Here is a 14,729-nt window from a genome sequence, read left to right as displayed (position 1 = left end):
TCCCTTGGATTTGAAAATTTGATTTTACTCATGCTTTACTTGGACTCCGCGAAGAAAAGGAACAAGCGAAGTCCCTCCTTGCTGCCGCTTGTTCATCTTCTTCTTTCTTTTTTCATATTTTTTCTTTTTTTCTTTTTTCTTCTTTTTAATAATTTGAACTAGATTTAAAGTAGAGATGAATTGAATTAAATGTGTAAGTTGACGGGTAGCAGCCGATGGAGAATAGCTGATGTGTCATTGATGGAGCACTCATACGAAGCTAACTCATCAAAGTTAAGGAAGAGTTAACAGAATGACAAAAACAGAAAAGTAATGTAAGGTATATGATTAAAAGAGAAAATATAATAGAAAAAGGATAAAACAGAAAAATGGGTAAAAGTACGAAACTAAATGTGTAGTTTTCCCTATTATTATTTGAAAAAACGCACTGCACATATAATTAATGCCCCTAATAAATATTATAATTATTTTAAAAATAATCTACATATCATAATTGATCACATATAGTCACTAATGGTAGTCTATTCACTAGCTAGTAATCTCTTATGAGATGTTTGAGATGCATTAATAAAAAAAAAAAAAGAATCCGATTGGTTCATCAAGTGATCTGTTTTTGTTTCTCTTACGTAATGTTTTGAGTTCGAGTTTTGTAAATGAAAAATATTTTCGTTGTGAGAATTTTATCTCTTAATGGATTAACTGGATTCAAACTGAATTAGTTAGAGCCAATTGAACTTTCGGATATTATGACACAAAAAAAGAAAAGAAAAAAGAATTGAATGAAATGAACCATGCATACAGAATGTCGTCTATATGGTTCATGCCCTTGCATTCATTTCCCTTCACGCCTATCAAACATACAATTAAAAATGTGAAAAGAAAATCATCGAGACTAATGAGTACGTCATATGCCGTAAGTTAAAAAAACCACAATTTACATATGTTTCTTTTAGGAGAATTTACCTAAAATGACTTATGATTTACCCGTTTTGTCAAATCTATCGTATGTTTTTTTTAATCAAATCTATCTCATGGTTTATTTTTTGTATCAAATCTATCCCGGCGTTATTTTTTCCGTTGACATCTAACGGCCATGCTGACGTGACGCCCACATGGCAAGTGTGGCCCACTATCTCTTCACAAAGCCATGTTAGCACGACCGTTAGATGTCGACGGAAAAGATAACGCCGGGATGAATTTGATACAAAAAGTAAATCATGTGACAAATTTGATAATAAAAAACATAAAATAGATATGACAAAACAGATAAATCATGAGCCATTTTAGGTAAAAATTATTTTCTTTTATAATAAAACCAAGCTATAGCTAGGGATACTTTGGGACATTGATTTTAATACAAAAATAAAAAGGAGTAACAAGCATTGCATTGCCACTAAATGGACCCCACAAGGAGCCCATAAATAATCGGCCATCGAAGGGCAGGATGACAACATCCTAAGCATCTCTTCCAAAGCCAATCCCTCCATTTTCTAAACACACAATCAATCTTCGTGAAAGGCTGTCGACGACAAAAATAACCTCACGGTGTCGACATGGTTTGCCAAGAAGACCCTCTCATCAGAACCATCTGCGAACTGCACGCCAAGATCTCTTCCCTCGAGACCCTATCCCCATGCAAAGATGTCAACAACCTCTTCACTCAGCTGGTCCTCACGTGCATCCCCCCGCACCCCATCGAGGTCGACAGCCTTTGCTCTAAGGTCCAGGAGATCCGGTCCGACCTCATCCGCTTATGTGGCGAGGCCGAGGGCCTCCTTGAGAGCCACTTCTCGTCCCTCCTCGCCTCCTTCGACCACCCCCTCGACCACCTCCACCTCTTCCCTTACTACAACAACTACCTCAAGCTCGCCCGCCTCGAGTTCGACCTCCTCTCCCAACACTTGACCTGTGGGGCCCCGGCCCGCGTCGCTTTCGTGGGCTCTGGCCCGCTCCCGTTGACCACCCTTGTCCTTGCTGCCAATCATCTCAATGATACCGTCTTCCACAACTACGACATCGACCCGTCCGCCAATTCCAAGGCTCTTCGCCTCGTCCTACCCGACCCGGACTTGTCCAAGCGGGTCCTATTCCATACCGATGACATAATGAATGTCACGACCGCACTAGGGGACTACGACGTCGTGTTCCTGGCGGCCCTCGTGGGGATGGCTGAGGAGGAGAAGGTTAGGGTTATTGCTCACCTGGCCAACCACATGGCTCCTGGCGCAATCTTGGTGGTCCGGAGTGCACATGGGGCTAGGGCTTTCCTCTACCCAGTCATTGACCCCTCCGATCTCCGAGGCTTCGAGTTCCTTTCAGTGTTTCATCCCACCGATGACGTTATAAATTCAGTCATCATCGCAAGGAAGTACATGAACTTGAATGACTCGATTCCCATCGTCCACGACATAGTCACTACCATGAAGAAGAAGCTGCCTCTTGCCACCAAGAAGTGCTGCGAGATTCAACCGTTCCTCGATCCTCTGAACCCTTGTGGGAACATAGCTGAGGACCTTGCCATTGAGGAGAAGTCCTCCTGAAGTGACCTTCAACCGCGTCGCGATCAAATCGATCCTCCTCCACACTCAAGATCGATTTTATTAGCTTTCTCATGTCGTGCTAGAGAGGACTTGTCTCTGTCCATCCATCTTCCTTTCAAAATCAACTCTTGTGATATCTTGACTTTTGTTTTTGAGTGTGCTTTACTTCCCGATTTGAAATCATCCATGCCGAGATGTGCTTGTTGGACATTGAAAACACAACGACACAACCTGAAGACAACATGGGAGATGAAGGATCGATTCATCGTGCTTGCTTCAAGTGATTTACTTACATATACATGTCTTGATGAACCTTAATTTCCAATAGCTCTAAGTATGCATTTCTTTGACTAGTGCTACATCTACATATATAGTCGTCTTGTCATTGCGTGTCATTACGTTACATTCTATTGTGTTTCGAGAGATCTATCTTTTGTTATGTTGCATTTCAAATCTCTCCAGCTCAATGACCAGAATGTAACTCATTACAGTAAGTATTAAAAGCAGTTAATTACATATATGGATTTACATTTTGAAATATTCTCTCTACTCTTTTCATCACACCTCTTCTTGCCTATTACCCAAAATGTTACAGGTTCGATTTTCGCTATAGGACTATTCTTGCCCCTTTATTAGATAACTAGGATTTTCATTTCATTGTAATGAGTTCATGAGCTTCCCTTATGACAGGAAAAAAAAACCCTAAATACACGCATATAGTTGTGATATAATATATGTGTACGTGTTACATGGTTCCAAAGTTAGCGCGGTCATTGGATCTTCGACATTAGCAAAGTGAAGAGAGAGCGCTTCTTACATGGTCTCATGATGTAACAGGCAAAAGTATAAAAATCATATGATTGATTTCTTGACGGGTTATAGGATTCAATAAACTCCCTTTAATTTGTGATTTTGTTTCATGATTTGGATCATTCACTTCTGGGGAAAAAAAATCGCAACCATTTGCATTTTGATGTACCTCTAAATCTTCAATTGAGAAGATATAAAACTAATGGATCAAATCCAAGTCTTCATCTAGCACAGTAACCCCGGCTTTTCGCGAACCAGAGGAGAGGATCGTTTGCACCCCGAGCATATCGACCTTTCTCAATCAATTCTTTTTCAATCAATCAACTTAGACATTGAAGGTTGTGTTTGGTTTTATTAGGGCATGATCGACCTTGGAGACTTATCAGGATATTGAAGAAAACAAGAGATGGATGTGGCAGTGAGTGGAGGTGAGGTGAGGGGAAAGAAGAGAAAACAAGGAGAGTGTGGGTTTGCTAGAACTGCTAATTTGTTGGGTTGTGCAGTTATTTTGTCTTCCTCCATGCAAACACAGGGAAAACATCATTTCTCTAAGCACTGTTGAGTTCGTTCATTCGATTCGGTACCTTTTCTTCTTAACAAAAATATCAAATCTGAATCTTTTGAATAGAGAAAAAAATATCTATAATTTGAAGATTTTTTACTCTTATTGAATTAGTTTGACCCGTTGAATTTTCTAATATCAAGTAATATATGTACATTAAAAAAAAAAAAGAGTGCTACCTTCCAATCATTTGATTGACATCTGGTTTTTAACCATATTTCTTGTCTTCTCTCTCTTTAAAACATCACTCATTTACGCAGGTCCAACCTCTCAGAATTAGGACTTGTCAGACTGTCTTAAATTTTACGGGACGACCTCGATTATATAACCAGGGTTGATTAATTTCTTTTTTTATTTATAAAAAAAGTATGAGTCTTGTATAAATAAATGAAAAATCTAATAAAAAGACACATATTTCATCACAAGAATCGAATAGAAAAACCTCTAAATTATCCGATGAAGGCATCTATCACAGCACTATGCCCTCTGTTGTTTGAACCCATCAAATTTTATTAAGTTGTTAGTGAATTATATATATATATATATTTGTAAATATGATTTATTTCGGCTATTTAGGATTACGTTAATACATATTTATATATTCCACACGCATAATTAACTATTGAATGAGTAAATATTGTTTGAACCTCCTTTATCCATGAACATAAAGATCACACAGCATTGTTGCAAACCACGTAAATCCCGGGTGTGGTTCTTTTGTTTCTCTTTTTAATCTTCGTGTCTGAGAATTTCTCCTCAAATAAGAGTCCAAAAAGTTGAAGATTTTGGGCAACCCAAGTGGGCGATTGATTTGGGACCCATAACAGTATCAACTGGCAAATGCAGTCACCAATAATTAATAATTTTGGATTGCTCCCCTCAATAGTTTCTGTCTATGCCTAATGTAGATATTCGCACAATTTTTGTTGGCACAATAATTGAACACAGCTTCATTATCAAAGGGACAGTTCGTTTTGCAGCTTCTTTCTATAGTTAATTTCCTGAGAATACCACGGCTAATGTTCGAAAAAGTAAAAGAGAGGCAATGCAATATGTATCGATGGTAAGCATATGTTAATAAGATAACACAATTCGAAAGCTTTCTATGTTAAATTCATATTGATAAACTCTAGAAATGATTTCAAATATTTTGTTTTTAAATTTAACTAGTTTATTGACGATGATTTATTGAAAATAGTAACCAAAGGTATCATTAATCATTAAAAAAAAAAAAGAAATTGTAACCAAGTTCTACCATTTCAAGGAAATATGAAAAATATAAATTCCATTCGACTAAATTTTTAACCACTAGAAAATCTCACGATTTAGGGGGGAAAATGTGAATACGATAGCTGTCCACTTGGCATTCGTACTAACTTCTTTTATAAAAATTTTCACATTTATATCTATGAAAAAAAATACCTTTACAACTTTTTAAATACTTTTATCCAAATTTTGGTTTATATACTGATACTTAATGGTTTTATTTTATCTAAAAGTGTATTTTGTTTTAAATATTGGTATATATCATTTATTGCACCCGCACGATGCCAAGGATCAGAGAAAAAAATTCATGAATTTTTTGATTTGTTATAGTAGTCTGCGTAATAACTAATATGTAGTAGAATTAAAATTATGATACAACTATTTATGTGTAAAAATTATGAACACTCATTTGATTAGTAAATGATCCATATTTTTTAAAATATTGTACTAATTAATATTTTATAAAAGCTAACACTTTCTTTCCGATAATCTTGATCTGAATTTTCAACATTTCTAATTAAAGTATCATGACGCAATATAATAGGCTTTAAGTGATCCGCTAATTTTAGGTGGACGAGCTTCCTCGCAATAGGTTAAAATTTATTAAAAGGATATTTCTAATGCCTCAAATTAAAAAAGCTACTTAAATTAGTGACGAATTTAAATAGCTTTATATTAACATGAGTTGATTTTAGATGAGTCGGCGCTTATAATCCTATGGTAAGACCTCGGGAGTGAGTCTTGTGACTAGAAAAAAAAATCATGCTTGGGAGAAGATATATCCCTTAGTGGGTCAACCTCGCCCAAGCTCATATTAATCGAACCATTGGACTTTCGAGTATCAAGTGGTACTCAATGTAAAAAATCACTAATAAAAAGAGACAATTTAAATTGCTAACGAATAGGAATAGACTTTTTATCATCGCGAGTTAAGTAAATTGGCATTTGGTATCCTTAATTGAGCATGAGTCTTGTGACTAGAAAATTCATGATTGGAAGAGTTTTAACCTTAAATGGTTCGATCTCACTTGAATCTAGATTAGTCTAATCTAGTAGACTTCCGAATATCAAGTGGTATACATCGAGAAAAGAGATTTATATATTTAAATTCAATAAAATTAAGAATATTAAAATTTTCTTTAATGTGTTGCTGACGGGGGAAAATCCACCCTACCCGCCAACACTAGATTTAATATTTGAATTGCAGCTATGCTAGTTGATACAACTCCTGTTGTATCATATTTTTTGTTGTTCATTTGAATAGTTTCGGTTCCCTTATTAGAGTTGTTGGTTTAAACTGATCGAAGGAACTCTAGCTGCTTAGCTGCACTAGCTCCGTAGGTTTGGCTGTCTTGGGATTGGGGCTGTTTGGAGTTATGTTGATTAAGCTTGACTGACGGCCGCTGGTTTGAAGTGATCTAGGTGCTCTAGTGCTTAGCTGCTCTAGCTCCATAGGTTTGACTATCTATAAATTGTGATCTGTGATGAGATCTTGCATTCAGATACCAGCCCAAAACACCTTGTTTGTTACACTTTTTTTCGTGAAAGTGAAATTTCGCCATAAATTATGGACAAGGCTGAGGATCCCTATCCCGTGAAATACTACAAACGTCGTGATCAGGATTTACTGTTTCAAGATGACAACCTTCAATTGTAATTGTGTTTATTTTGACGTGATCTTCTCACAATATTTTTCCTTTGTAGATTGCCTTGCGAATAAACTATTATATTCCACTCTTGTAATATTCGATTGGGCATTTTTCTTACATTTATTTTTGCAATTGATATATGAAGGATCCTCATGACCGTTTCGATAAAAAAAAATGTTGATCCAACTCTACGGAGTTTGACCTAGTGGTTAAAAATGAGTTCACATATCTACCTGATTCAGGGTTCGACACTCTTTGAAGCCACCAGAACACATTTAGCGTGATTACCCACTCCGTGTGTCGTCGGGAGTTCACGAAGCCTCGAGAATTAGTCCGACGAACCCCAGATTCCCCGAATAATAAAGAAAAGAAAAATTATACCCCTGCATAAATTTGTCGATTTTTATATGACCGAAATTAGATAATATTTAACGCACATGACGTACAAATGCATATAAATATACAAAAAAAGTATGATAAAAAGATAAGTGGACATAATAAATACTGAAAATTATAAAAAAATTATATATTATTATGGCAAACAAATACATAATTAAGTCATATGAAATGCAAATAACATATGCATAGAAAATCAATAATCCTATAGTATGATTCTAATAGGATTAACCTTTAATAAAAAAATAAAAAAGGTTGAAATTGCATCGGTGCAACAAAAAACGGGTGATATTGTTCATGAGTTGGGATGTAGAAAAGATTATATCAGTAAAAGATTATTGAAGAAAATGAATTTTTGTCTAAATGCAAGAAATTTGGTACACTGAACTTGAAAAATGAAACATATCTCGAGGAGTTATTTTAAATTATCAAGAAAACTTTAATTTTTTCTTAAAAGTTAATTTTATATTATTACATACAAATAATATAGACAAATAACTTAGATATGTCAAACATAGTACAAATAAAATGCAGTAAAAATTTAATGAATGAAATCAAAATGTCAATTCAATGTGGAGCTACGGGTTTCGAAATGAAATATAAGATCACTTAACATTAAGCTAAGAGTTTGTTAACTGAGCTTAGATAAACCTATCCATTTCGTGTGCTTTAGCTTTTATATATTATATTAGATATGTATAGGTAATCATATAAAATGGGAGCTTGCAAAGAGATCTTGTTTTTATCAATATGACCTCTCCCACACTCACGAAACGCGTGGAAGTTACTCTCACATCTTTATGGTTGTGTTTTACTCGGCTTTTTGAACTTTTTTAGAATTTGCTTACTTTGAAAAAATGCACAGTACATGAGATGACGAAGAAGAATTTTGAGGAAATTGAAAAACTTTTAATATTACTTTTTTAAAATAGGAGATAATTGTAACAGTTAGAATTGACTTATTCCGTTAAGTTGCAGAGTATTCATGTGAATCGTGAGATTGATCAAGTAAAATCCAAAACCCCTCGTTATGGAAAAAAAGTAACATCAGAAAGATTGATAATGGGTTACAAAATAAAAGTTTTATGATACAATAATTATTTTTTGAATTTTATTCTTTAGTGAAGGCCTTTGAGCCTTACTCCACCATCATTTATTTACCATATTTCAATATTCCAGTTAAGTTCAGACATGTCTATACATAATATATAATTGCTGGCACCATTGTACATCATTTATCCTAAAATTCAAAATGGGACCACCTTACTCACCAGCTCTTTATTTGCCTAATGTTTTCATAATTTCCCCTAAAATGATTATTATTTGCATTATTATTAATATTTTTAAGCCAAATGGGGTATATATAATTATTGTTGAGCCAAATAGGATAATTGCTGGGGAGATTTGTTGTTATTGTTTTTATTACTACTACTATCAAATCTAAATGTCTATACATAATTATTATTAAGTAAATATATATATATAATATATAATTGTTGGGACCATTATATGCCATTTATTCAAAAATTCGAGAGCCTTCCTGTTCACCGACTACTCGTATGCCTAATGTTTCCATAGATTTCACTAAAATTATTATTATATATTGAATAGTCTTAAAACATACAAATAGTCGGTGAATGGAAAGCCCCTCAAATTTTTGGACAAATGGCATATAATGGTGAACGCCTAGCAATTATCTATTATATATATATATTTGCTTAATAATAATTATGTATAGATATTATTATTATTATTATTATTATTATTATTATTAAAGAGTCAAATGGGATGTATATAATTATTGTTGAGCCAAATCTATATATAATATATAATTGTTGGGACGTTCACAATTGAATGTTATTTGTCCAAAAATTCGAAATGAGGACTTCTCATTCACCGACTCTTCGTTCGCCTAATTTTCCATAACTTCTACTAAAATGGTTTTTATTTGTATTATTATTAATACTACTACTACTACTACTACTATTACTATTACCACTATCAAATCTATATATATTATTATTAAGCAAAATGGAATGATTGTTGGAAAATTATTAATTTTAATTTACGCTTTAGTTAAAAATTATTAACAAAATAAGAATAAATAAGTATTATAATGAGTTATCAATTGAACATTTTCTTGATAATGACGAAAGACAAATCCCATACAACTCCCAGGCCTATCGGCTGGTTCGTCTGTATTTTTATTTTATTTATTATGTCCACTTTTTCCGACATGGTCAACCTCTATAACTCACCTAAGATATGAGGTTTTATGCCCTGAAGTTCTCAGACTATTTTGCATCCTCAAATATCTTTAACATATTCAAAATGAGCGTTTATACTCGCGATGCCTGCACAATTCCAGGGCTAGTACTTTAGTTCTACTAGATCTCTAACCAATTCAGGGCACCGGTGCAAAGCGAAGCGAATGACAAACCACAGGGACCAGGATACGATGACATTTTAACTTTTGTGTGCGGAAGCGGGACAGACCAACTATAACATTTGAGGGTTCAAATCATAATTTCCCAAATTTCTGTTATCCCCCTAGAGTTTCCTGATCATTATATTGGTGGAGAAGGATGGGTTCCCCGAAAGAGCTGGAGAAAACATGAGTGAAGATAATAATTCGCCCCTATACAAAAATGTATGAGCCAGCCACCGTCATCATGCTCTTTCCACAAACCGAAAAAGAGGATAAGCTTTCCATATTCGACATGAAATGGTTACAAATGTACACGAGACGAAGAGCTGAGAGGAGAGCATAAATATCGATATCTGAAATTTGACGTCCTCAAATGTTTGCTTACCTCAGCGTTTGACGCCGTACTTCAAACTTAGGCTATCGAGGATCTCCGCGTACTCGATCGGAGTAGCCTCTCCACAAAACACCTCATCCCAAGTCTTTGTGAGTTCTGCTTAGAAGAACGTAGCTCTTGTCAGATTCCTCATCTCACTCATTATAAATCACGTAGCAAATGCTATTACAAGCATTTCAGTTGTGGATATCGCATAAATTCACTCAACTGGAGAAGAGTGCATACCAGATTTTTCGGCAGATGAAAGACACATGACGAGCATATCAAATCTAGGAACCTTGGTTAGATTATCTAAATAGCCGACAGCTAGTTCCACATCCTCACTGTCATAAGATACAGACACTTTGGTGAAGAACAATGAAACATAAAGATGCATGCTAAGACCACATAAGAATCCACAAGATGAATACAAAGAATTGGGACTCACCTGAAAAAGGTAGCAACACATTTGATGATGTCACTAAGAAGGGGAGTGGACAATGCATTCTTGAATATCTGGGGCAGGGAGCCGGGAGAAGTAACCTGAGGTTCCGCAGAAATGAGGGACATAAGAAAAGAAGGGAATAGATATCAAATTGTATTGTCTGAATGAGCAGTCACATATATCAATGAAAAACATCTTTTTTCTAGATGATCCATAGATATAGAGGTGGTCAGCAGGTTCCTAACAATCATGCACCAGCTGCCCTTCAATGAAACTGGAACTTAGTTGAACTTGAAGCAAATTTTAAGAAAACTGAGAAGAAAGAATCTAACTGTAATGCATGTCAAATTAAATATTTGAGAAGTAGAATAGCACCTTTAACAGTTGAGCCTGTAGAGAACGGTTTCCAGAGAATCCTTTCCATGCAACTTCAAACTGATATGCCGACTTTGGCTGGGTAATATTCTTTGCAGCTTCCAGCACTGCAAGAGAAGATGCTCGATTTGCAAGTTCTTGCACAGATGCCCTCAGTTTTTGCTTCCCATTTCTGGCATTCCTCTGTAAAAGTTTACTCACCGAGTCAGTATAGAAAAACACACTGATATGGTCAGAAACAAGTTTCAAAAGGATCACCAAGACCTTTAAATCCTCTGATGCTGAAATTGGAGTATCATTTTTAAGAGAATAGTCCTTCGGCTCTGTTTTACGATCAGTGACCGTCCTTTTGGTCTTTACTTCCTCTATAATTGCAGCAGGCTTTAAAGCTAGTGATCCATTGCTCTTCTGCAAAAGGCATCCAAAAGAATAGAAAAACAAGTTATGATTACATAATTCTTCAGATCCTAAAGGTCCAACTTTAGAGGGTACAAGCTAAAAATTCAGAGTTTTCACAATGAAAACCATTTTAACTAAAATAAAGAGGATCCATTTGGGATAACTGATAAGGATAGGCTGCAGCAGCACACATGATCACCTCTTAGGAAATGATGCAGAAATCCTACTAGCATGGAACTGCAACTGAAGATGCCAACAGTAATACCTCGCTATGATCTTGAATTTTACTCGCTCCCGTCTTCTGACCACTGCTTGAGGTTGAAGTAACATGCTGCCCATCCTCTGCCTTCCCTCCTTTCTGCATACGCTCCACAGATCTCTGCAATGCTCCAGACGCTTTCTTAAGAATCTCCTACACAAACAATCATAAAAGAAAACTTAAGGGCTGACCTGGAGGCACCATCAAATCAACTTACTATGCATGGACTAAATGTTGTAGACAAGTACAGAGGAACATCCAATCGCATCTTCATTTTGCATGGGATGGGGACTCTCAGGCCATATTTCCAATCAATAGAATATATCAATTACCTCTACTGAGTTCCTAGTCATCAGATCTATGTTAATTGGCAGTTATTTGAAAATATTCACTCTCCCACAACGTGAGAAGGCATACCTTTTCCTTAGCATAATTACATCTCAATCATAATTTCCAGAAAATTTAATGGCCAAACGGCATAAGCTAGAACACTAACTTGCAGGATCATCACATTACCTTTTCATACATAGCTTTAGCCTCAGCATACTGTTTCTTGATTTCCTGATTGTCCGGCTCCAGACGAAGGGCAAATTCAGTATCTGCGGTCGGTTAATATTTAGAAGCATTGTTCTATGACAACAATTCAACTTGCCCACAGAAAATGTATGGCCTGCATACCTTCAAAAGATTCCTTAAATTTCCCGAGTTCTTTTCTAGCTGTTGCTCGGCGTGAGTATGCTTTAATGTAGCGATCATCCAAGTTTAGGGCCTCTGTACAATCCTCCTCAGCCTCTCGGAATCTAAATTCCAGGAAAAAAAAGGGGGGGGATCATCATAAGAGTCGGATATGCCTCATTCCTAGATTTTCATTCTTCAGCATAGCCACAACATAGATATAATCCGGAAGAACATATCATCTAGCAACAAAACCATCATACCTTCTCAAAAGAATGAGTTATTCACTGGCAAAATTTTGATGGCTCAAGAGTGTGCAAAATAATGATTAGATGGGTTGTACCTTTTGATCTTAAGATAGGCCATTCCCCTATTTGCATAGGCTACAGCTGTTGGTGAAAAGGCAATGCTTCTTGAATAACAATCTATAGCTTCATTATATTTCTTCTGCTTGAAGAACTCATTACCCTGACAACGGATGGGCATCCTCATCATCAGTCTTATCCCATCAGAATATGATGTGCTATTCATACATATAAAAAAACAATTCATACCAGTTCTTTCTCTGAAGTTGCATCAGGAACAGACTCATCAGTTGAGAAAGTACTCGATAGACTACTTGACAACTTATAATTACTTGAAGAATTATGCCATCCTGTGTTGCTACCGCCACCAACTTTAGAATTTACTCCAGCTGTTCTTTTCTCCTCACCAACTGCTGCAGTTCTCGACGAAGACGACGCCTGTAGAATGACCCATCAGGATGTGTCACAACAGTTATGCTCTCCACTATCCATACATACGAGCAAGGTCCACATACATGTACTATGAGTAAAAGGTTTCATTTATGAAGTCCCAAACACCAGCTTTCGTACTCTACCTTGTTGGAGACTTGGGATTTCATTTTCTTGTCTTTGTCCTTGAGTGACAGTTCCCAATCCTGCAAATCATTCAAAAATCCCTGGAAATCCTGGGGAAATTGGCAGCAAAAATGGTAACTCAAATGCACAAAGATGACACATTCAGACCTACTCAACTCGAAGAAGATCGAAAAACCTTAACATTGCCATCTCTATCACATCTAGTGCTAAAACACCCAAGAAACCCCTCAAAAGCCTGGAGCTTCAACTCCAAAAGTATTAACAAGTGAACCGCTGAAATATGTACTTATGCAGCAGAACATGAAAATTTGAACTTTCCCTTAGTTTCCATAGCTGCTGCTTCATTTTCTTGCATAAGAATGGAGCATCGAATTGCGACCCAAAAAAAAAAAGGAATCCAATCTTCCAATTGCTCAGAGACCAGCTAAAATCAGAGTCCAACTGAGTGCTATTAGGGATCACAAGCAAGCAAAGGGCATATAGACAAACATTCAGTGTGAGCAAAAGGTGATCATGCGACTGCGGTGTAGACAACTAGGAAGGAAGAGTTTGATGGAGAAGGGAACGAACCAAAGCTTGGTCCCGGCCGTGCTTCGTCGGAGACGGAGCCATAGACTGGACCTTCGACCGAGGAGCGGGAGGAGGACTGAACCGAAGGGGGAAGGGGGGGGGGGGGGGGACTGGGAGTGGGGAGAAAGAGGGAGAGCGTGTGATCTACACAGCCCCTGAAGGCGCGTGGGTCTTATCAGATGGTTCTGGAAAATGATGTCAAAATGATTGAAGGGAGACGCACATGTCCATGAGGCCGGCGTATCGTGTACAGAGAGGTCTCCAGGGTCTTCCTTTATGGAGTCTACATGCACCCGGTTCAGGGTAGTGTTTCAGCTGATGGGCTTACAACTTGGGCCTTGTACCTCTATCAAGTCTCATCAAGCGGGCCGCTAAAATAAACTTGGGCCCTGGGTATTTCTCTGAGTTTACACCATTTTCCTCAATGATATATTTAAAAATATATTTATTTACGGAAAACATGTATAATATTTTTATATGTACATTATCCATTTCTTGAGATGCTCTTTTCAACTTTTAATGGTAAAAATAGAATCTGGTTCTAATAATATTGAGTTTGAGATGCGTGACGTAAAGGTCTCATCAAAATGCATTATCCATTTTGAAGTCTAATTTGTGCTATAGAGACATTAATTGGGAGAGAGCATATTTCATGTGCATATGTACCGAGATGAATGCTAGTTATCGTAGTAACGCCATACAATAACTTGACGAGTTGAATATGGCATTCCGCCAGTAACATTGATACGATGGCAGGTCAAATCGCCATTGAAATATGTTCGTTTTGATTGTGATGAACTCTTTAAAAAAGGCGTATCTTGAAAGAAAAAAATAAATATAAACAGTGACCGAGTCAAGATCAGATCTGAATTTAGGAGGGATGAGAGCGTTCGTCGACACCTTCATCCATCCCCGAGCACAAGTCAGGGCAGGCGTTTGTTCTTTTCTGGGAGTAGCATCGAAGCAAGTGAACAAATTGATACCACGAGGGTGTCACAACCTAAACCGTCATATTTTCTCCAAATCTCTCCAAATTGACAAAATTGCCCCTCAATTTTTTTCATAGATACGATTCTGCCATTTTGAGTGGTAGGGCTGCTC

The 14,729-nt window shown here is 36.6% G+C and overlaps 2 protein-coding genes across 4 annotated transcripts; one reads left to right on the top strand and one right to left on the bottom strand.

The window, feature by feature from the left end:
- Positions 1–1,433: 1,433 nt before the first annotated feature.
- Positions 1,434–2,986, top strand: LOC116213732 (nicotianamine synthase-like). Its single transcript, XM_031548776.1, has one exon. It carries the CDS (start codon positions 1,554–1,556, stop codon positions 2,538–2,540), a length of 987 nt encoding a protein of 328 aa, XP_031404636.1. The 5' UTR covers positions 1,434–1,553; the 3' UTR covers positions 2,541–2,986.
- On the bottom strand, positions 2,702–13,771 carry LOC116213731 (RNA polymerase II-associated protein 3). 3 transcript variants are annotated; one of them, XM_031548774.1, is made up of 13 exons: positions 13,629–13,771; positions 13,058–13,147; positions 12,732–12,920; positions 12,521–12,645; positions 12,181–12,302; positions 12,019–12,101; positions 11,509–11,655; positions 11,109–11,252; positions 10,845–11,027; positions 10,473–10,567; positions 10,271–10,368; positions 10,037–10,141; positions 2,702–7,210 (listed from the first exon to the last, which is right to left on the bottom strand). In XM_031548774.1, the coding sequence occupies exons 1-12, from the start codon at positions 13,668–13,670 to the stop codon at positions 10,038–10,040; spliced, it is 1,422 nt and encodes a 473-aa protein (XP_031404634.1). In that variant the 5' UTR covers positions 13,671–13,771; the 3' UTR covers positions 2,702–7,210; position 10,037. The 3 variants fall into 3 exon arrangements, with proteins under 3 accessions (XP_031404634.1, XP_031404633.1, XP_031404635.1); XM_031548773.1 differs by lacking the exon at positions 2,702–7,210 and having other exon boundaries at positions 9,766–10,141; XM_031548775.1 differs by lacking the exon at positions 2,702–7,210 and having other exon boundaries at positions 9,766–10,141; positions 13,058–13,117; positions 13,629–13,762.
- Between the last annotated feature and the right edge of the window lie 958 nt (positions 13,772–14,729).

This window comes from Punica granatum, chromosome 7, assembly GCF_007655135.1.
Source record: "Punica granatum isolate Tunisia-2019 chromosome 7, ASM765513v2, whole genome shotgun sequence".
NCBI lineage: Eukaryota > Viridiplantae > Streptophyta > Magnoliopsida > Myrtales > Lythraceae > Punica > Punica granatum.
The sequence above is the reverse complement of the archived record's forward strand: the minus strand, read 5'-3'. Positions and strand labels throughout refer to the sequence as shown.

Bases quoted from the DNA above. Each gene is read 5' to 3' on its own strand.
- LOC116213732 (XM_031548776.1), top strand. From the start codon at position 1,554: ATGGTTTGCCAAGAAGACCCTCTCATCAGAACCATCTGCGAACTGCAC.
- LOC116213731 (XM_031548774.1), bottom strand. From the start codon at position 13,670: ATGGCTCCGTCTCCGACGAAGCACGGCCGGGACCAAGCTTTG. The intron at 12,921-13,057 runs GTAGAGTACGAA...GTCATTCTACAG, and splicing joins AATCCCAAGTCTCCAACAAG to GCGTCGTCTTCGTCGAGAAC. The intron at 10,369-10,472 runs GTGAGTCCCAAT...ATCTTATGACAG, and splicing joins TGTGTTGCTACCTTTTTCAG to TGAGGATGTGGAACTAGCTG.